At 44.6% G+C, this 21,084-nt stretch overlaps 1 protein-coding gene across 8 annotated transcripts in view; it reads right to left on the bottom strand.

Moving 5' to 3' along the window:
- The window catches only part of PTPRT (protein tyrosine phosphatase receptor type T), a gene marked incomplete at both ends in the record, with an annotated part of 1,183,313 nt that overhangs the window by 727,673 nt on the left and 434,556 nt on the right, over positions 1–21,084 (bottom strand). For all 8 annotated transcript variants that reach the window (XM_080716374.1, XM_080716373.1, XM_080716375.1 and 5 more), the window contains one exon: positions 4,295–4,469. In XM_080716374.1, the coding sequence (XP_080572500.1) occupies positions 4,295–4,469 (175 nt within the window). The remainder of the gene's footprint in view (positions 1–4,294; positions 4,470–21,084) is intronic.

Below are 21,084 nucleotides of genomic sequence, written 5' to 3'. Positions count from 1 at the left end.
TTCCCAAATTCCCACTTGCTTGTTTCCTGCGGTCCTTTTCTTGGGCTCAGGGCCTCCTTGTGTGGGAGGGAGCATGGGCCCCCATTTTGCAAAGGCCTTCAATGCTCTCTCCAAGGTCACAGAGGGGTCAATCCAACTGGACCTGGGTTGGTGGTCTGTCCCACCCACACAGTGGCCCTTTACCTCTTCACTTCCACACCTGGCACATCCCACCTCCATGGTGCACGGGTCTATGGTCTTCAACACACTTATTAAAGTGTGCACACCAGACATGGTTCTCAAAACTCCTACACTCATTTCTGCATTTAATCTTTGGGACACCTTGTGAAGAAGGCAATCCTATATTTCTATTTCCAAATAAGCCAGATGAGGTCTTGAAAAGGTTATATCGTGCGTGAGGCCACAGAGCTGGGACAAGATGGTGTCAGAATCCCAAACCTGGGCATCTTAGCTCAAGTTCTCTCCTGCTTCTGAACTGGCACTAACTGGAGGAAACCTGTGTAGAGGAAGCCGCAAGGGAATAATTTCTTTCTAGGACCCCCGAGGTCAGCCAGAGGCTCCCAGCCCCTCTTCTCACACCACCTATGCGATGTAGAAATCCATTGGCACTCAGGGAGAGGAGATGCGGGCCACAGCCTCATCTCCCAGGACAGTGCCTGGCCTGAGAGAGAGAGAGAGGGAAGGAAGGAAAGAGGGAGGGAGAGAGAGGGAAAGGGAGCGAACAAAAGGGAGGGAGAGAGAGAGGGAGGGAAAGACAGAGGGAGTTCTCAGACTTTCTCCCTTCCCTGTAAAAAGATAAATATTCCTCCCCCATTTTTTTTTTACACAAGTGCAAATACTTGGTATTAAAGCGCTGAACCATACTGTCTTGGTCTTAAGAGGGGAGTAAGTTATTCTTCATCAGACAGTATTTTCTAATGCTCTCAATCACTATGGTTGCTGGGCACACACTCCAGGATGACAAGTTTCCTCTGGTTGCCTCTGCCTCTGCTTCTAGATGTCGCCTACTTTTCTTTTCTTTTCTTTTTTTTTTTTTTGTTTGCTCTTCTGGGGTGAGTGTGTGTGTGTGTGTGTGTGTGTGTGTGTGTGTGTGTGTGTACGCACACGTGCATACATGAGTATGTGTGTATACATGCATCCATGCACAGGGTAGGGTTACACATGTTTCTCTAGAAACCTAGAAGTTATCCAGAAGCAGGGTGTGGGCATGAATTAAAATGAAAAGTTGGCTAGACAGACCCAGGGACTCCTGTCATGGGCCCTGCTTGCTTCCCTGCTACCCGTCCCCTTGTGCACTGCTCATGACATTGCTTGTGATACCAGATGCCAAAAAGGCCGCAATCCCTAGGCCTTCCTGGTGTAGCCAAAATAGCACGAGCCAGACCCAGGTCAGGTCTCAGTTCTGCCCCTCAGGACTACTCTCTGCTTCTCAACCTGGCTGTGCCGGTTCCCCCAGCCACTAAATGAAGTGAAGTCAAACCACTGTGCACAGCTGCAATTCAGATGAAATACAATAACATATGTGAAGGGGCTTCTCTACGTCCAAGGGGCCATCTTGTAGCTTATTGCCATGGGGGAAACAGGCACTTTAAAAACAGATATCCTATGCCAAAAGCATGGATGAATTCCAAGTGTAGTAAAGTGGGACAGATTACAGACAGCATCAAGATACCATTGTCCCCTGCTAAGCTCCACCGGGAACATCCCTTAAACAAGAGTGGCAAAGGCCAAAGTTCTTTCAGAACAGTAGTAGCCGTTGGGTCATATTGACAGACCTTAACTCTGGCTCAGCCTGAATGGCCAAGAAAGGAAGATTCACTGCCCAGCGGTCACCTCTCCAAATGAAGGCAGTGATACTTCACTAATACCAGGCCTCGGTGGCCTCTGGATTTGACTTTCCACACTTGCCACCCTGCAGCCGCGTAGACGACATAAGGAAGGCATAAAAGCCCAGCATTTCTGGCTCCTTCTGTCTGTGTGTGAAAACCTCAGAGTGCACCACTAACTCCCACACTCACTCGCTCTATTACCTCATTACACACTTTGCACTTAGGCACGCACTGTATGTGCAAGGGGCGCAGAAGACCACGGGGAACGTGAGAGGACACTGTACACTTCCCTCACAGGCTCCCAGTCTGGAGTGGGAGATGAGCCGTGACAGAAGTATAACGAGCCTCCCAGGGGACAGCTCAGGACAGGACATATCCATGGAGAGCTCGAAAGGTCTGCAAAGGCCACAGTGTCACACAAACCTATCTAAGGCACCAGAAAAGCAAGGTATAAACCTAAGGAACCTAATGCAATTGAAATTATGGCTTTTTAATATATTAGTGGCATTCAATGCCAATGAACTTAAAGATGACTTTTTCTATTTGGGGGCATTAGTTGCTTGGTTCGTGATCGCCTAATTCATTGTTCTTCAGCTTCAGTGTCCATGACTCAGTGGTGAAGGAATGAAGGTTTGCTTGGGCCAATCATTGTTCATTGAGCCATTATTCCACAAGAGTTTTAAGGCTGACCCTTATGAAATGATTGATTTTGGAGGGAAAGACAGTCGAGCCTTGGGAAGTTCACATGGTTTAGCGTAGGGAGAACCCAGGCAGGCACTTTGCTAAGTGGGAGGAATTGGAACAAAGTAGTCGATGCCCATTCCTCTATCCTAAAACAGGAGACAAAAATCACAATCTAAACATTGGGAAATTCTCATGGTGATGAGATGTGATCGGGGCAAGGCTAAAGGGAACCAGCTTGATGTGATAGGATGTCGCCATCAAGAGAAGGAGGGAAGGTCTCTGGGAGACCTGACAGATGACATCATCAGCCATGCGAATAAGCATCTGTTGTCAAGATGGCCTAGAATAGAGAATCCAGCGTGCACTCTTCATCCTGGTCCAGGCTGGGCTACCAGTCACACAGAGGTCAGCAAAGGGAAGTCAAGGTTCTCACCAACCCACACTTTGTCCGAGAGAACCAACTCCAGAGCCTTCGGGGGTTTGATCAATGTTTTGCTTTTTTTTTTTTCTTTTCTTTTCTCTCAAACACATCAGGTACCATTCTACAGCTGGCATAATATGCAAAGCTTCATTATTTCATTCACTAAATTATGCTATATTGAAATCTTAATTGGTGAACATAACATTGGCAAAATGAGTACATTCATACTGCGTTGCTGCCAGTGTACATTGTTAGACCATTCTTTTTGGAAAAGCAATATTGCAACACAAAGAAAAATCTGTAAAGATGCTCATATGCTTTGGTCTACCAACTCTACCTCTGGGGATTTATCCTAAGGAAAGAATCTGGTTCAATGGAATAAAAATGTTCTCTTCAGAAGAAATGCATTGACGTGTTAATTGTTGTGCACCCCAAGGAAAGAAAAAATAACAACAAACAAATTTAAAAAAACACATCTGGAATTACCTAAAAGATTCCAAATAGGGGACTTTTAAAAAAAGAAAAATGCATTTGATGAAATAGTATACACCCATTAAACTAAACACAACAACACAGATTACATAGAGCTTCAAAAATAAGCAGAATGTCCAGCTTCTTGGAAGAAGTAGAAAAGGAAGTAACATGCATATTTTAATGGAAAGCTTGTAAATGATACCTCAAGGTGAACAAGAGATGAGAAAATTAGAAAGAATTGAATCAAGGCCAGTGGGGTACAGGATTATTTATATCAAAAGTATCAAAAGTCCTCCCAAAATGCTGTCATTGTATTGAATTTTTTTTTTTTTTTTTGGTGGTACTGGGGTTCCTGGAAGCCCTTCTTCCTCCGGGCTACACTCCCAGACCTATTTTATATTTTTGAAACAGGGTCTCTTACGCCAGCGCGGCTGGCTTCGAACCTGCGCGAACCTCCTGTCTCCGCCTCCCAAGCGCGGGGATTACAAGCGTGCGCCACCACGCCCGGCTTGAATTTTCAATTAAAATAATCCCCCAGAAACAAGCCTACAAGAACACTACAACAGAACATCGCCATAGCACAAGGACATCTGCCCGTCAGGACTTTAAATACAAAATAAAGCCAAACTTAGAGATCTCCTCTGTGTTATACATCCCACAGTCTTCCACGTATATATCCTGGATATGAGACTCGACCTTGAAAAACAATGCAGTGTTGCATGATTTTACAATAGCTGCCTGTCTCTTTTGGTGGGATGCCATTTTGGGGAGTGTAGATCATTGAGACTTGAACAATAGGGAGGAGAGACAGACAAAACGAGGGTTATTAACTTCCCCAGCAGCACAAGAAGAGACCCCATAACTGGCGCAGGCTGATGGCACTCACCTTTCACGATCAGCTCCGCATAGTTGGACACACCTGACCCTCCATCCGAGCGGATCACACAGCGGTACTTGCTAACGCTGCGCTGGGCAGTGTCTGCCACGCTGACTGTGGCTGAGAATCGCCTGTGATTGACCACACGAGTGACCATGAGGGCGGTGTCTCTGCCATTCCATTGCTGCAGGACAGAGAAAGAAGGGGAGGAGAAATCAGCATGGCGGGCTTCCCTGGTCTCCAGCAAGACCACCTTCTCTGCCTGCTGCTCATGGAATTAAGGATACCCCATTAATGACAAGTGGTTTCCACCCTAATCTGTGCACAGAGATCAGACTCAAGAATATATTTGGCAAAGTAATGCAGGAGGTATAATACCTTCTGGAAAGAAAACAACAACAAAAAACCTTTCCAGTTGCATTGTCTCTTTGATCTGGCTACATAGGGGTTAGTTGTAGCCCCTCACTTTCCTCTCTCTTATTTTTCTTCATCCCTGAGTAGACACCACAGCTGTGTTTCCCCAAAGGTAGGCATGGGTGGATCATTGGCAGCCCAGTCCATGTGGAGTGATAATAAACAACTCGGCTCTCAACCCTGTAACGGGTGAGCTAGTACCCTGGCCACAGGCTCTGAACCACACCTGCACTGAGCCGCCCCTATGGAGAGGCAGCTTCTCAGACCCTCTCCTCCTTGCCGCTAGTTCTCTCTTCTGCTTGGAATGTCCTGTCTCCCTGGGAACAACACCTCTCCCTTAAAAACCATGTTCAACTCACCACCATCTCTAGTGAGTTCCCATGACTACCACAGCACCATCTAAAACCATCCATCCCTTAAGGTACATGTGCTGGGGATTGAACCAGAGGCATTCCACCTCTGAGCAGCACCCCCAGACCTTTTTCTATTTTTGGTTTGAAACGGGGTCTTGCTAGGTTGCTGTGCGTCTTGCTCTGTTGCTGAAGCTATCCTTGAACTTGAGATTCTCCTGTCTCGGCCTCTCAAGTACTGGGATTACAGGTGTGTGTCACCATGCCTGGCATCCATGCCTTAATGCATGGCCACCACCTTTTTACACCCCTTTGTCTATGAATGCTCCGCACTTTAGACTGTGAGCTCCCCAAAGACAGGACTTTGCTCTATTCATTTCCAGAACCAGCTCGGTAAATGTTTCTAGAATCAAGGTGAATACACTTGGGCTTTCGTCCCTGGCATTTGAGTTTTAGGTGTGATATTCTGAGTTAGAGTAAGACTCTTTCACAATTGCGAGATATGATATCATCAGATAAGATGCACGTAGTGAGGTCTGAGTGAGTTTTTATTAAGCACCTAGTATATGCCAGGCTTAGAGCTGAATATTTTTCTATAAATCTCTGTTTAATCTTCACAGCCTTGTTTGAGGTGTGTATTATTTCTGCTTTTCTCAAAAGAATGCAAATGTCAGAGGGGTTAAATACATATGTAGAACAAATAAGTCCCTCATCCAGGCTTTCCAATTTTAAATGAAACACTCTTTTTATTTAAGACCTTACCCTCACTGCCTGCCTTAATAGTTTTTTTTTTTTCTTTCCAAGTGAAATCAGTGTGTTAATGCCCATTTGGATTTCTTGTGATTTCTGTTGCCATACCCTGAGTCTTCCAAGATGTGATCTCCATTGTTTATTGCACAAAGTAAACAGTCCCACATGTGTCCACCTCCTTCACTCCATGTTATTTCCCAACCCGCCCCCACCAGTGCTGTGTCAAGACTGGGACTCGGGAGCTGGCACAGCCACCTGCCCGACCATGTGGCACTGAATGAGGCAGTACTGACATGACACAGGCGTGGTGAATGCAAAGACGGGACATGGCATAGCCAAGTAACCAAGGTCCTCCTGGAGAGGAGCCAGCAGACACCTGCTTCCAACTTGATGAAGAAACAGTAGGTAACACTTCTCTTCTTTACTTTTCAGCATTCTCTAGACTTTTTGCCTCAAAATTATGTTACCTTTATAACTGAAAAATAATAAAATAAATGATGTTTTTTAAAAAGGCATAATAGTAGGAAAAGTATCCACTACTCTTATCCATGGAGAAACTACCCAACATGACCAGACCAAAACCTATCCAGAGGAAGGGAATAAAACTGCAACCACTGGCCCCATGCTTGGCATGCCTTTGCAAGAGAAGATACAACTTGGAATCCAAATATGAGAAGCTACCAGACACCCTAGGCAGTATCTCTTTCCACAACAGTACAATAATAGAGGGGATTCTAGCAAGCACTAGGAATGTATCCTTCAGAAAAGACGGCACCCCCCAAAACAAGCTTGTTTTCCCCAGTTCTGATGAAGGCACTACAGGGCCACTGTGGTGGATACATTCCAGGATATTTTTCAACCTGGTTTATTTATAACATCATGAACATGTTTATCTTTTCCTTTTAAAGCCATTATTGAAGAAAAACCATCATATGGGAAGCGTTTTATGAGCTTTTTCATTTATCCCAAGAAAACTCTGAAGGTGGGTACACTTCTGATCTTCATCATATATACGAGGAAGCTGAGGCTCAGAGAAGTGAAATTGCCTGGCCAAGGTGTCCCAGCCTGGGAAACAAAGAGCTGGGATTCAAATGCAGGCTGTGGATGGGAGCTTGCACTTGAACCCTGGGTGTGTTTTGTTTTGTTTTGATGTGGGACCAACTATTGCCCCATCACTTACCCTCATTTACAAATGTGGGGCCATCTATCTGCCACCAGGTTTTTAGCAGAGCCAGGAGGGAGGAAGTGGGGGATAGAGGGAGAAAAGAAAAGAAGAGAAGGGAAGGGAAGGGAGAAAGGAAGGAAGGAAGGGAACAGAAAAGGTGAAGATAGGAAGATGGAAACCTATGCTCAGAGTAGAAAGAATTAAATCTATATACAACCTGATCAATCATCCCATGAGGCAGAGCCCAGACATGCAACCTATGAACAGTTAAGAAATCTGGGAGAACTTAAAAAGGACTTAAAAAGGACTGACAATGATAGCAACACACTGGCTCCATAAAAATAAGCTAAGGAGGTGAGTGAATGAAAAAGTCCTAAGAAAGAAATAAACATGGAAGAGCCACGGAAGGGCTGCAGAAAGCTAACGATGCCCTTTGCAGAATTCACACTGGCACTGAAAGTGAAGCACAATCGCCATTGCAGACACCCAATGGCCTGAAGGAGAGGCTTGAAGAAATAGCCCAGCAAGCAAAGAAAGCAAAGGTAAAATGACTTAGGCCAGTTCCCCCATCGAGCCTCCTCGCCCACTCCCAGACCCTCTCCATCGCTCACTGGAGGTCCTCCTCTTTCATCTGCAGTCTCTCTTGTTTCCCAGCTTATCTCTAGCTTCCACAGTTCAGATGATGCTAAGCACATGTGTGAAATTATCAGTGCCAATCACAATGACATTAACGTGTGGAGAAGGAGTGAGGGAGTGGGAGGGGAGCTGGAGGGAAACACTCCAAGTGCTGTGTGCACATAGGTTCCTCTCACTCTGAACATCACTGAACGTACGTGATGGTAGTCTGTCTGGATTGTCAACTTGACTGGGTCATGGAACACCTAAGATCATGTGACTTTGGGTGTGCTGATGTGATGACTGGCCTATGCAATGGAAAACTGAAGGGGAAGTCCTGCCCTGAATGTAGGCAGCATGGTTCTGGTAGGCGCAGGGCCTGAATAAAAAAAACAGGACAAAGCTGCGTGAAGGCACATGTGTCTCTTCCTGAAGAAAACACATCTTATTTCATTTGAGAGGGCAGTCTTAAGCTCTTCGAACTGGACCTTCACCGTTGGTTCTCTGGAGAGTTTCCTGGCTTTTCCATCTTGGACTGGGGCTGAATAAGTGGTTGCTCTGACTCTGAGACTCCAGCTTTTGAACTGCTGGTTCTTCCAGTTCTCCAAGTGCAGTTGGAAACTTGGGACTACACTGCTTTGGACTGGAAGCTGATTTGATAAATCCCCTTTTATCATATACATGTTCTGTGCATTCTGTTACTCTAGTGAACCCTGACCAGTACAATGTATAATTACAAAGCACCAATAAAAGTATATTTTAAAAAATTAATTGCAGAGGGACACGGTGATAAAGACAATAGACAACCAACTGCCACAGAAGGAATGTGTGCTGCTAAGGAAGAAAGCTGAATGAACAGAACACAAACCACATACCAAGACAATTAGGTCACTTTTCTGGGCTAAATTAATAACTGAATCTTCAGATTGAAATGGCAAGCCATCGACTGGATAAGATTTATGAAAACCCAAATAATTGAAATTTAATAAAGATGTCGGCTATTAAGGATAAAGAAAAAATATAAAATCCTAGGGGAAAAACAATAACATACAACAAAATGTAAGCCCATCCACAATTGTTTCCAAACCCAAAGTGACCTCCCCTGGATGTGAATGGTCACCAGTGGTCCTCAGTGATCTCCCAGGATGCTATAGCTAACTAGAAACTTCTAATAGGATCAGGAGAGTGTGAGGAAAAGTCAGGGTAGGGATTGCTAATGAAAGAATGAAGGTAAATTCCCCCTTTGTGTAACAATGGGCAGGCAATTTCATTTCTCTAAGCTTTGGTTTCCTTGCATGTGCAATGGATTTGAAATGGACGTCCACTTTATGGAGTTATTGTGAAGAATGAATGGGAAGACGTAAAGCACACATCACAGGGGCTCGTTATGGTGTCAGCAAAGATTTCTAAGTTAACCATGACATTAGCTAAGGATGGGAGACAGAAGAACAGCCCCCCAAAGATGATCATCCTTAACCCCAGAACTTGTGACTATGTTGCTTTACCTGTCAAAAGAGACTCAAGATGTGACTGAGTTAAGGATTTTGAGCTAAACATGGTGGCACATGTCTGTAATTCCAGTACTTGGGAGATGAAGACAAGAGGATTGCAGGTTCAGGAACATTCTCAGCAACCTAGGGAGAGTGTTTCAAAATAAAAAATAAAATAGAGCTAGGGGCGTGGCTTGGGGGCAGAATGGCCCTGGATTCAATCCCTGGTACAAAAGAGGGGGGATGGGACAGGGGTTTGAAATTTTGGAGGTCATTTTAGATCATCCACCTGAAACCAATGTTACAAGGACCTTCATGAGCCAAAGGAGGAGGCAAGAAAGTCAGAGAAAGATGAAAGGTTGAAGGGACACAGTTGCTAGCTAAAAGCTGGAGGAAGGGTCCAGGAGCCAAGGAACACAGGTAGCCTTCAGCATCTGGGAAAGGCAAGGGAATGGATTCTCCCCCAAACCCTCTAGAAAAATGCAGCTCCCAACACCTTAGCCCACTGATGTTCGTTTACTGAAACTCACTTCTCATTTCTACTCATTTTCTAAAGAAAATAAATTTGTTTTGTTTTAAGCCGTTAAGCCTGTGGAGTTTATTATGGGAGCATTGAGAAACTAATACAAAGAGAAAAAGGCTGGTTATGTTCAAAATATTCATGTTTCACATTTAGTTTAAATTTTAGTCTGATGTCGCCTCCAGTACTACTTATCTTCTTAATGATGTCAGATTCTAGCAGGACCAGAGAAGATTAAGAGCATCCCCTGGATGATTCGTATTTTTCTGTTTAGCTCCTGAACCAAGAGCCTCTTTCCCACTGAAGGATAGGAAATTGCAGGTTGTCTTATGAAATCTCTGGAAAATAGGCCTTTTGATAATCACACTTGTCATATTGGGAGCAGGCAAAAGCAGAACAGGGACAAGCAGAAGGCCCAGGGTCATGATAGGAAATAGTGGTGTGCTGGATCACGGGCAAGGAGAAATGGAGGTTACGTCTAGAGAGATGAGCCCAGATGGGAATCACCAACCAGAAAAAGTGTTTAAGACAAGGCTGAGAAGGCCAGGCAGGTGCTGAAGGTCAAGGCAGGTGACCAGGGACCCAGAAATTAAAGTTGGGGATACTAGAAGACCAGGGAGTACTTGCTCAAATGGTGAGAGGCTCAGATGTGAGAATGTTATGAACACATGGAGAAAGAATTTATACAGAGTGAATACACATGATACTCAGGTCCCCGTCACTGCCCAAGCCCCAGATAAAGGCAAAGGAAAAGATGTAAAGGGAGGAAACAAGGGGGAGTTTGGTTAAACAGGTAAAGGCTCAGAAATCCAGGTCCATGAGCAACAAAGCCAGCAGGTGTGGGCATAGAAAGGAGTGGAGCAAGCAGGGAGTGCCTGGAGCCTGAGGGCACTGCAACTCAGACAGGTTAGAGAGTGAAGAGTCCCCATCAACACTTGGTAGAGCTCAGTGCTAGAGTGCTTGCCTAGCCTACATAAGGTTCTAGGTCCAATCTTCAGGAAAAATTTAAACCAAGATAGAATATAGTGCACAGGAATGCAAGTGCTAGGGTGCAAATCCTAGGTGCTAGGTGCTAGGAATGAGGAGCTGGAACGTGAGGGCCGTCAGAGTCCTGGCAAGAGCCAGACAGAAGTAGACTTGGAGGAATACATGTGGAAGCCTGGGAAAGATGCTGTCAGATATAGCCCTGATCCAGCTATCTCTGACCTGCTGGCAATTTTCTTCTAGCTTCTGTAGTCTCTTTCAGACATAAGTATATTCTTCCTATGAAATTCCAGGGCATGCTTTTCCTTTTGTAGCAAGCTCTTCAAGCCCACATGTCTGTTGTCCTAAAGTGGAATCATCATTGTATATACTCCTCCTCCTATGAGCCAACCCAATACATTTCCCAGTGGGCACTGATAGGTGTCTTAGGCTGGGCTTCCTGAAATATGATAATTAAAGGAGGTTTCAGGAGAAAGGAGATGAAGGATGGAGTGAGTAAAGAGACTAAGCAAAGATGTGGTCAAAACTGGAGTTCCTCCTATGACCCACTTTCTCCCTAGCTTTTGCTTATTAAGAGAGAACATCCTATTTCTTATTTTTTGTGACTGACTAATCTCACTTAGCATAATGTTTTCCAGTTAACAAACATATCAAAGTCAATCACTAAGCCAAATATGAGAAGGAGGGAGGGGGAGAGAATGGGGTGGGAATTGGGTAAGGGCTAATTGGGTGATGTGCGCATGTAGGCATTCACCATCTTGTACTCTACTAAGATATACGACTAAAATGCACCAATAAAAATTTTAAAAAACAAAACAAACAAACAAAAAGAAAAAACTGGAGTTGAACTTCAGCCTAACCCCACAAGGGACCAGCATTTGCATGACCATGGTCATCATTCATGGGTCATGTCTCACCTGGCAGGGGAAGGAAGAAACCTCTTACTTGGCTGAGGGAAATTCTCTAGGGAGAGTATACACAGTGGGGTTGGGACATAATCCACCATCACTGGATTATAAAAGGAATCAAGGACAGTCATACCATGTGTTCTACCTGGTACTTTCCCATCTCTGGCCACTGTAGTAAATTAAACATGGTACTTCCTGAAATTCAATAAGCCACTGCCTTGAAATTTGCTAGTACAAGAAGTATTGCATACATGCATGTTTCTATTACTCTAAATTTCATTCCGATGTATAATTACAGTGCACCAATTTAAAAAGTCACAAAAAATAAATACAATAAAATACAATAAAATTGTAAAAAAAACATAGCTAGTATTTTATTTTTGAATCTAGGAACTGACCTCAGTAAAACACTGGGTACGGCAGAGAGCTCAAGCACCCTACAATAAGTTCCCTCTCTCAATGAAATGTCAATATATAGCCCACAAAGAGCTGAATCACTGAGTTTGATAAATATTCTGTTCAACTTAGCATGAGTGTTATCAATTAAAGTCCCATGAACTAAGACTTTTGAGGTCTTACTTTCTGCTAGGCATTATGCTTGCTTTACTGGCTAACTTGAGACTTATACCTCTTAAAATCCCCAAGAAATTTCTTCTCAAAGTGGGAAAAGGGTCCCTGAACCAGCTGCACTGACAGCACCTGGGAACTTACTAGAAGTGTAAGTTTTTAAGAAAACTCCAGGGCTGATATCCATTGGTAGATGTTGTTTATTGGTGTTGGTAGTCTAAGTTTTTTCTCCTTTCTTTACTCTATTATTAATCACATTGGAAATGTACTCATTATTTTACAAAACAGAAAATGAGAGAGTGTGGAGTATGGGAGGTATAATTTCTGCCCAGAGGAATTTATAGGCTGGGTAGAGATTCTAACAAAATAGCAAAAAGAGTAAAACATAAAGTTGCGTGATGAAATAGCATACTTTATAAAGAAAAACAGGGTTGGCATAGAAAGAGAAATTCTCTTAGAAGAATCTACAGCAGAGATTCTCAAAGTGTGGTACCCAGACTGGCTCCATTAGCCTCTGCTGAGAGCCAATGTGCATTAGAAATATGAATTCTCCAACTTCAGCCTGGAACTTATAGATCAAGAACTGTGGGTGTGGGGCCAGGCCATTTCCATTCTAACAAACTCTCCAGGTGATTCTGATGCCTGATGAGACAGGTCCTATCAGTAATTCTATTTAACCAAGCAGAAGACTAAGTCAGAGTACATGCTGTAGACTAGCTGCAGCTACTACAGACAAATCACCTAGAGATCTTGCTAAAAATCAAATTTTAGTTCAGTGCGTCTGTGGTGGGTCCTGATGTTCTTCATTTCTAAGCAAGTTCCTGAGTATTGCTGAAGCTGCTGGTGCATGTGCTTTGGTTTACATGACTTTGCTGAGTGACCGAGTTAGGGTTTGGTCCCAGGTGCTCTGATTCTAGAGATGGTGGCATTAATCACATCACCCAGCCATGTAACAATGGTTACATCCCATGGCTCTGTGGGGATAGGGCAAGGTAGAGTGTGCGGTATTTCCGAAATTTCCTTGTTTATTTAAAGAGCAGCAAATGCATTGTGCAGAAAAATACTGCCCTGTAGAACAGCTTGGGAAATGCTGTGATGAAGCCCAGATGCCTAACATTTTGGAAATCTTGGAGTTCTCTAAGTCAGAAACACATGCACAAGATCTATGAAATAGCTTTGACTATGACATATCGATAGTGTATTAAGTCGTGGCATATCTGATGTGTTAGCAGGCTGGGCAAGGTTTCTTAATCCACCTAACTCTATAGTGGTTCTCAAATTTCAGGGTACGTCAGAATCACCCAGGAGGTGATTCAAGAGGCCTGGGGTGAGGCTGGATAATTTGCATTTCCAACACCTTCTCAGGTGATGCTGATGCTGTTGACCTTGGTCTGGGTCTTGAGGACTTGAAGGCTAATGTCATCTTCAGTCCCTCGATGGAAAACAATAAATCAAATAGTATCACAGCACGTATGAATGGAAACATTCCTTAAATATAGGACCACTTTCTGAGGTTGACCAATTGGTCACTGCACCAAGGGTGCCCACAGCAAGGAATGTGGCACCCTACCCAAGCCAATGCCCTATGGGCAAAGCTATGGGTCCGCACCTAAGGATGACTGAGTCCTTTTGAAGAAGGGGACTGTGCTCAGGGACTATGCCTGTTTACCAACCTATATGCCCATAAAGCTGGATCTGCTCAGAAAGTAGGCCTCCCCCCTCCAATTTACCTACCCATGTTCTAGCCACATGTTCTAGACTGAACAAAGGCATTTGATAGCCTAACTGATGGTGCTGTTAAATCCTCTCTTTACCCACATCTCTCGCATTATCTTGCTATGGCAAAGGCTGTCTTTGATCTCTCTCTCTCTCTCTCTCTCTCTCTCTCTCTCTCTCTCTCTTGTTTTCCTTTTTTCATTTGTTTTTCCTGCTTTATAAACAACTCAAATTCAGCCAGGCATAGTGGTGCATGCCTATAATCCCAGAACTCGGGAGGCTGAGACAGGAGGATGGAAGGTTTAAGGCTATGGCAACGTAGCAAGACCCTGTTTCAAAGTCAAAATGAAAAGGGCTGGAAGTGTCACTCAGTGGTAGAGCTCCCCTGGGTTCGATCCCTAGTACCATAAACATTTTCAAATCTCATCTTCCCTGGGCTTGCTTTGTCTTATGGGGGCAAGTCAGCTTGGTTTGAGAACACACACTCCATTGTACAACAGGGCCTAAGAACACCTACACCCTAATATCCTCATCTCTGACATATGTGCATCCTTGCAGCCTCAGGCAGAAAGAACCTCTCTATCTTCAGTATCCACCTACGGAGGAAAGCAAGAGATGTGCCTAATGCATGGCTCGTCTGCTGTTTTCCTACTATCTGATTATCTATCAAGGTATCTATAATGGCCTCACCATTTTGCAATTCCCCATCCACTCTCCTCCGATGTCATGACATTATTCCCTCCACAAAGAGATAAGATGTAGCCTCCAAAATAAATGGCTGCCATTATTTCAGAGAGAGCAGGCAGCCTTGCAATTGATTTGTAATTGACGGAAGTGGGAACATTACTATCTTTAATAAAAGGAAACTGTTTCTGGTTTCACACAACAGACATTATGCCTGCTTTGTAGGAGATATTCTAATACAGGGTCCAGGAAGCCTTCCATGTGCTGGCTTAAGCTTCACATCAAAATAAATAAATAAATTGAATTAAGTCAGGCCCGGTATTTGCAGCTGAAAATTATTCTCATTGCTCCAGAAATCTCCTGGCCAGAAAACATTTAGGTGAAATTCCCACAATCTCTCTGTAATGAATATTCATTTCTCTTCTACTTGTGCCATTGCAATGGTCTGACATTTGGAAATTTGCTAAAATCTCACCCATTGATTCTCTTAAGAGCATATTTGTACCTTTTTGGCAGTCTCTAAAGAATAGCTTTTGATTTCCCTTTATTAAAAGTTAAAAGAAATAGAAGGAGACATAAATCATTTTTGATTAGCTGTGCTGAAACCCTTCCAAGAACCCGCTGCATGCATGGCTGACGGCTCTTTGGGGGTTGACTTTTGGGTTCGAATCTTATGTAGGGAGTGAGGAGAGACCTGCTATACGCCCTGTGGAAAGCTGTAAGTTCTGAGCCAAGAGGATGGGCACATGGGGAAGGACCTGTACAGGTGCCCATCTCCCTGAGTGACAGCTCCTCCTGCTTGGTTAGCCACTCGGAGCTCCACTTTACAGCCACTTCCTACCTGGCAACTGTTCTTAAACCTGCAAGCCTCTCCACTCTCCATAACTGCCCTCGCCAGCCTCTGGGTCCCTTCCAGGTGGCCTTCTCACATTGTAATGAGATAGTTAATGGTGTGATTAGTCACTCAGCATCTGTCTTTGCCACCAAGAGATAAACTCCATGAGGGCAAGAGGCAGTAGCTTGCTCTCCATTCTCCGCCCCAGAGCACGGAGGCTCAGATGAACTGGGAGCAAATCCTGAGGAGCACAATTCGAGGATGGGCTGAGGGGCGACACCAAGGAAAAGCAGAGCGAGAACAAGCATGTGAGAGAAGATTTCCAGGTCAGAGCTGACTGTGATCCTCAGAGGCGAGACGCAGAGGGCAAGGAAGAGGAAGCCCCCGCATTAGAGTAAATGAACTTAAGAGAACGCAATCTCTTCTGTAGAGCCAAAGCCCAGCTAGACTTGCATTCTGGGTTGCTATAAAGAGGCTGCTTTGGTTCTGTTTGGGGAATGTTTGCTGGTTTGTATATTTTCGGTGTTAGTGGTGCTGGGGATTGAACCCTGGGCCTACACACGCTAAGCAGGTGCTGTACCAATGGGCTCCATCTCCACCTGGGACTGTTTATTCATCTGGCATTGCCTTCAGGTGAAAAGCAGCAGAGGCGATAGAGCATGGGATGATGATGCCCAACTCTGTAAAACCACACACACACAACATCGAACTTACTGGGTTTGATACTTTGTAATGTATATCTCAATAAAGCTATTAGTAAAAATATTAAACTGTGATTTCCCGAACATGGGGTTCCTCAGCTATGACACAGACCTATTGTGTGCAAACATCTACCCAGATCTACCCCCACATTGTCCCCAAGAGAGGCAGGGAAATGGATGTAAAAAGAAAGCTTGCCCTGCCTGTTGTGCGGCCAGTGACAAGGTCCTCTGTCTCTGACCCAGCAGTGTTTTCTGTCAGTGTCTATAAAACTGTGAGGAGCTACCTTGTTAGCCTGAGATTCAGGTACAAATCTCAGACCCTTTGTTTTAACATATGGTTTCAGGGGGCCAAGAAGGCAGAAATATTTTCATGGAGGGAAACAGTCGGTATGAAGGGATGATGAGAGAAGTCAAGCGCCCCACTTGCGATGGCGTGACGTGCGACCGTCCAGCTTCACCATGGTGTGAAAGTGCTAAGCATTCAGTAGAAAACACACTTCTAATTTTGCATCTTGATCTTTTCTTGGGCTAGCAACACACTTCCAATTTTGTGTGTTGATCTTTCCCTGGCACCATGCTCTCTGGAGATGCTGGACGGCAGAAGTGAGCTGAGGCTTGCAGTCCACCCCCACATCGTGAGGGGAAGTGATGGGTTCTCTACGGTACACTGCGTTGCTAAGCTGTGGTGGTGGGTGGGTGGGGCATGTTAAGTGTGTGTGTGTGTGTGTGTGTGTGTGTTTTACTTGTTTCCAACTCATGATAAGTTTATTAGGCTGTAACTCCACCATCAAGTTGAGGAGCCCCTATATAAAGATTGATGAGCACTCCTTGACTTTAACAAGGAAGGTACCGGTGACATTTATTAGGGCCGCGCTGGAAAAAAAATGAGATTTGAAGAAAACCACATTGCAAGTGTAGGTATCATGTGTATGATGTTGCTAAGAAGGAGACAAGAGAAGTAAGAAGTCAATTAGAAGGGTCATTTTGATAAACTATTTCAAAAGTGTTATCTCACTGAATGTGTGTGTGTGTGTGTGTGTGTGTGTGTGTGTGTGTGTGTGTGTTACTGGAGATTGAACCCAGGGCATTCTACCTCTAGCTACTAACCCCAGCCCTTTATGTTTCTTATTTTGAAACAGGGTCCCACAAAGTTGCTAAGGGTCTCACTAAGTTGCTGAGGCTGGTCTCAAACATGCGATCTGTCTGTCTCGGCCCCTTAGTACTGCAGTAACAGGCTTGTGTCACCATGCCCAGATTATCTGTGGATTAGAGAAAGTCAAATTTACCTAAGTGTCTAGTCCAGTGACTGGCAAATAAGAGGTGTCTAAACATGTGACAAATCAATGATTTTTTTAAACAGGAAGTCACTGTGGAGATGCAAGGCTAGAGGGGTGATGGGTAACAGTGCTATAAGGTTGATATGAAAAGACAAGTGCAGGACCCCAGAGTACACAGGCCCACGTTCACACCCTGCCTCTGCCGCTCACTCCCTGCGCAGCCCTGAGGACCTTGCTTAACATGCTAAAGCTCCGCTTCCTTGTCCACAAAATGGACAAAATAACAGCTTTTGAGACCTAAGTTATGAAAATGAGATGCCTCCGAGATGTAAGCACTCAATAAACGGCAACTGTTGGGAGGAGTTTCATGGTTTCGTTATCACTGTCTCAATGTGCTGCAGCCACAGGAACAAAACCCCTCAGGGAAGGAAGACCTGGTTCAGACATGGCCAGAGGTGGAACAGGACCACACCACACAGCACACACAGTGCGGGGAGCCAGCAGCCGCCCTGCAGGCATACAGAAACAGGTTGGCTGGAAGAATTGGCTGCAGAGGACTCACGCACCTCCTACCTCATCAGCCGGGCTCAGGTGATGTGCAGCCATGGGTGCCTGGGGCAGGAGGCTTCCCAGCCAGATTCGGTGTGCTTCCGCCCTGGTGCCTACACAATGCCTCAACACATCTACTGCTCCCTCTGAGACCTGTGCAGAGCATTTGGACACATGGCCTCGTTTCTGAGATTCTCCTAGTGTTCTCTGCTGTACAAGCCCCCAGTGGAGGGAAGCCTCTAGTGAGGCCAGGAGGTCAGAGACACCTGGTGCTGACAAGGTCTGCTCTGAAGTCTCGAGGAGTTCAGGTTGGAGCCCTCAGCTGCACACGTCAACAGGACAGGAGGACATGCATGGAATGTTCTAAACAGCCTCCTGGTGAACAGTATCTGATGGCAATGCCAGGGTGTGGAGAGGCTGGAGGGAATCTGACCTGCGTCCTCACCAAGGGGCTGGTGCCTCTGTTGGAATTAGCTACCCAATCCCGGCAGGGTGGCCTGCCACTCTTAGAATAATCTGCATCTAGGGAAAAGTGACAGTGTTTCTCCTTCCTAATAGCACTCATTCTTGTTTATATTAGCTCCCTGTGCTCATTTTAGAGTTTTTGGGTGACACTGAAAATAATAGAGAAGAAAATCTGAAAACACACACTCATGATCTATCACCATCCTCAATTATTAGGAGTCTTGATGTGTTTGTATATGTGTGTTATATGTGTGTATACAAGTCTGAATATAGAGATATAAATACATTGTACATGTCTGTATGTATATATTTGTGTGTACATCCTGTGTTTTTCATAAAATTTAGAATGCTGAATATTTTGTTTTATAATACTCTTTTTACTTAATTACATACTGTTAGAATGTCATTGAGTATATGTCTATAATTTGATATTTGATTATTTCATTCCAGCATGTGCTTAATTAGTCGAGAGTTTGGGTTCTTTCTAGTTGTCTGTCCTATTCAACATACCTGAAGGTATATTTTTGTCTCTATTTCTGGTTATTTCCTTAGGTAAACTATGAACAGTAGAGCTACTCATTGGAAGAGTATGTACATTTAAGACTTTTGGTATCTACTGCCTAGTTATCTTCCACTAAAGATGCCCCATTTATATTTTATTGTGCTGCACTGACAACTCTGTCCACAGAGTGCCACTCTGTACCCTAAACAGTGTGACAGTGTGTGTGTGTGTGTGCGTGTGTGTGTGTGTGTGTGTGTGTGTGTGTATGTGTGGTGCTGGAGATGTAACCCAGAAGCTTTTAACCTTCGGGCTACACTCCCAGACCTATTTTCTATTTTATTTGGAAATGGTCTCACTAAGTTGCTGAGAGCCTCACTAAGCAGCTGAGGCTGGCTTCAAACTTGTGCAATCTTCCCAAGTTCTGGGATTACAAGTGTGCACCACCATACCCAGCGAACAGTTTCTTTTTATTTTTCTAAATGGGCTTCCCAAGCTCGAGACCACTTTGCCTAGTGGACATTACATTTAGAATACATTTAGTACACGCTGTCTACTTTATTGAAAAGTGGCTTGAAAACTGGCAAGTTTGGATCCCCCCAGGCCAATGTAACACATGAGAAATATGTAAGCTATGGGTAAAGCCTTCAGATCACAGACCTGGTGTTGGCCTCTTTTCCGTGAGGAGAACCACCCCAGGACCACACAACCTTGCTTATAATTGCTTATTGGCATCTTATTAGCCTTCATCCTAAATCTCTAGACTTGCTAAAACAATTACTGGCTCAGGTACATGCATTTCCAGATAGATCCTGGCCCTTAGTGCTTCTAAAGAACCTGCACAATAATTGCAGGAAAGTCAACACTAGCAAACAGGGTCTTCTAAGGATCACATCCAGGTGCAGAGGTGCATGCCTGTGATCGCAGTGCTTGGGAAGCCTAGACAGGAGGGCTGTGGATTTATCTCAGATGTAGAACACCCCGGCTTCAATCCCCAGCACCATGTGAAACAAAAGGGAACATATGAAGTTTCCAGGAGGGTGAAAAACATGAGTGGGCTGACCCTCCTTTTGAGCCCAGTTTTATGATCTGAAAACACCTAAAGAAAATCAGGCTGTTGAGTTCTGCTCTGTAGAAAGGAAAGCAAGCATTGTCTCCAATGGTATGGGCCACAGGGATGTATCTCAAACAGAGTCCACTGACTACTTCTGAACCACTGTAGAAAGAAAGGCTATGGATGTACCATTCTGGAAACCAATTCTTTTTCCCTGATATAAAGCTGATTAATAAGAGAATGCACACCTTTGGTGACTTAGTGAATCCCTCCTCACCCTGGAAGGTACAGCAGGAGGAGCATGGCTGAAAGCTAGACTCACTGCAGGTATCCATGTGTCTCTTTCACTGGCCTTGGAAATTCTCAGGCTAAGCCATCCACTCCCTGTTATCAGATACAGAGCCTTGGCAAGTCTGCGAGAGCCTAGGTGCTGGATCGGAGCCGATGTAGTGTCTCATGAGAAATCTGCACCATGAGGCCATCTCACGAGTAGCAGGTGTCAGGACAGGCGCCTGTTGTTTAGAAAGATGTTAAGCTCTATGATGATTAATGAAATGTCAACTTGACTGGCCCATGGGATGCCTAGATTAAACACTGTTTCTGGGTGTGTCTGTGAGGGTGTTTCTGGATGAGGTTAGCATTATCTGGATCCTTGGACTCAGTGAGGTAGATTGCCCTCTCCAGTGTGGGTGGGCTCCTCTGATAGGAGGAGGTCTGAACAGAATATAAAGGTCTGAACAGAATAAAAAGGTAGTGGAAGGAGAAATTCACCCCATTGCTTCCTGCTGTCTTGCTTGAACTGGCACAATGGTCTTTGCCTGCTTTTAAAGGGACTTATATCCCCAGCTGACTCAGGTACCTGGCTTGCAGGTGACAGATAGTAGGAATCTTAGCCTCTATAAGCATGGGAGTCAATTCTTTATGATAAATCTCTGTGTGTGTGTGTGGGTGTGTGTGTGTGTGTGTGTGTGTGTGTGTGTCCTATTAACTGTGTTTCTCTGAAGAACCTTGGGACTGATACAACCTACTTCCAACCATATAATTTCACATAAGCCTAGACTTAACTAACCACACAGACATTTGTCAGAGAGCAGAGGATACACCTTCTCAGTCCCAATATTCCCTGAAAAATGGATGAGGGAGACAATATTTAGGGAGGTTTCCTTGGAGATGTGGCTACTGGATCTATTCACTCACCAGATAAGCTTAAAGCATCCCAGGATGGAGATAGATTAGCAGACAGCTGGGGACCTCTG

This window comes from Muscardinus avellanarius (genome assembly GCF_963383645.1).
Source record: "Muscardinus avellanarius genome assembly, chromosome: 19".
Lineage (NCBI taxonomy): Eukaryota > Metazoa > Chordata > Mammalia > Rodentia > Gliridae > Muscardinus > Muscardinus avellanarius.
This window is presented reverse-complemented; position numbering and strand designations above follow the sequence as displayed.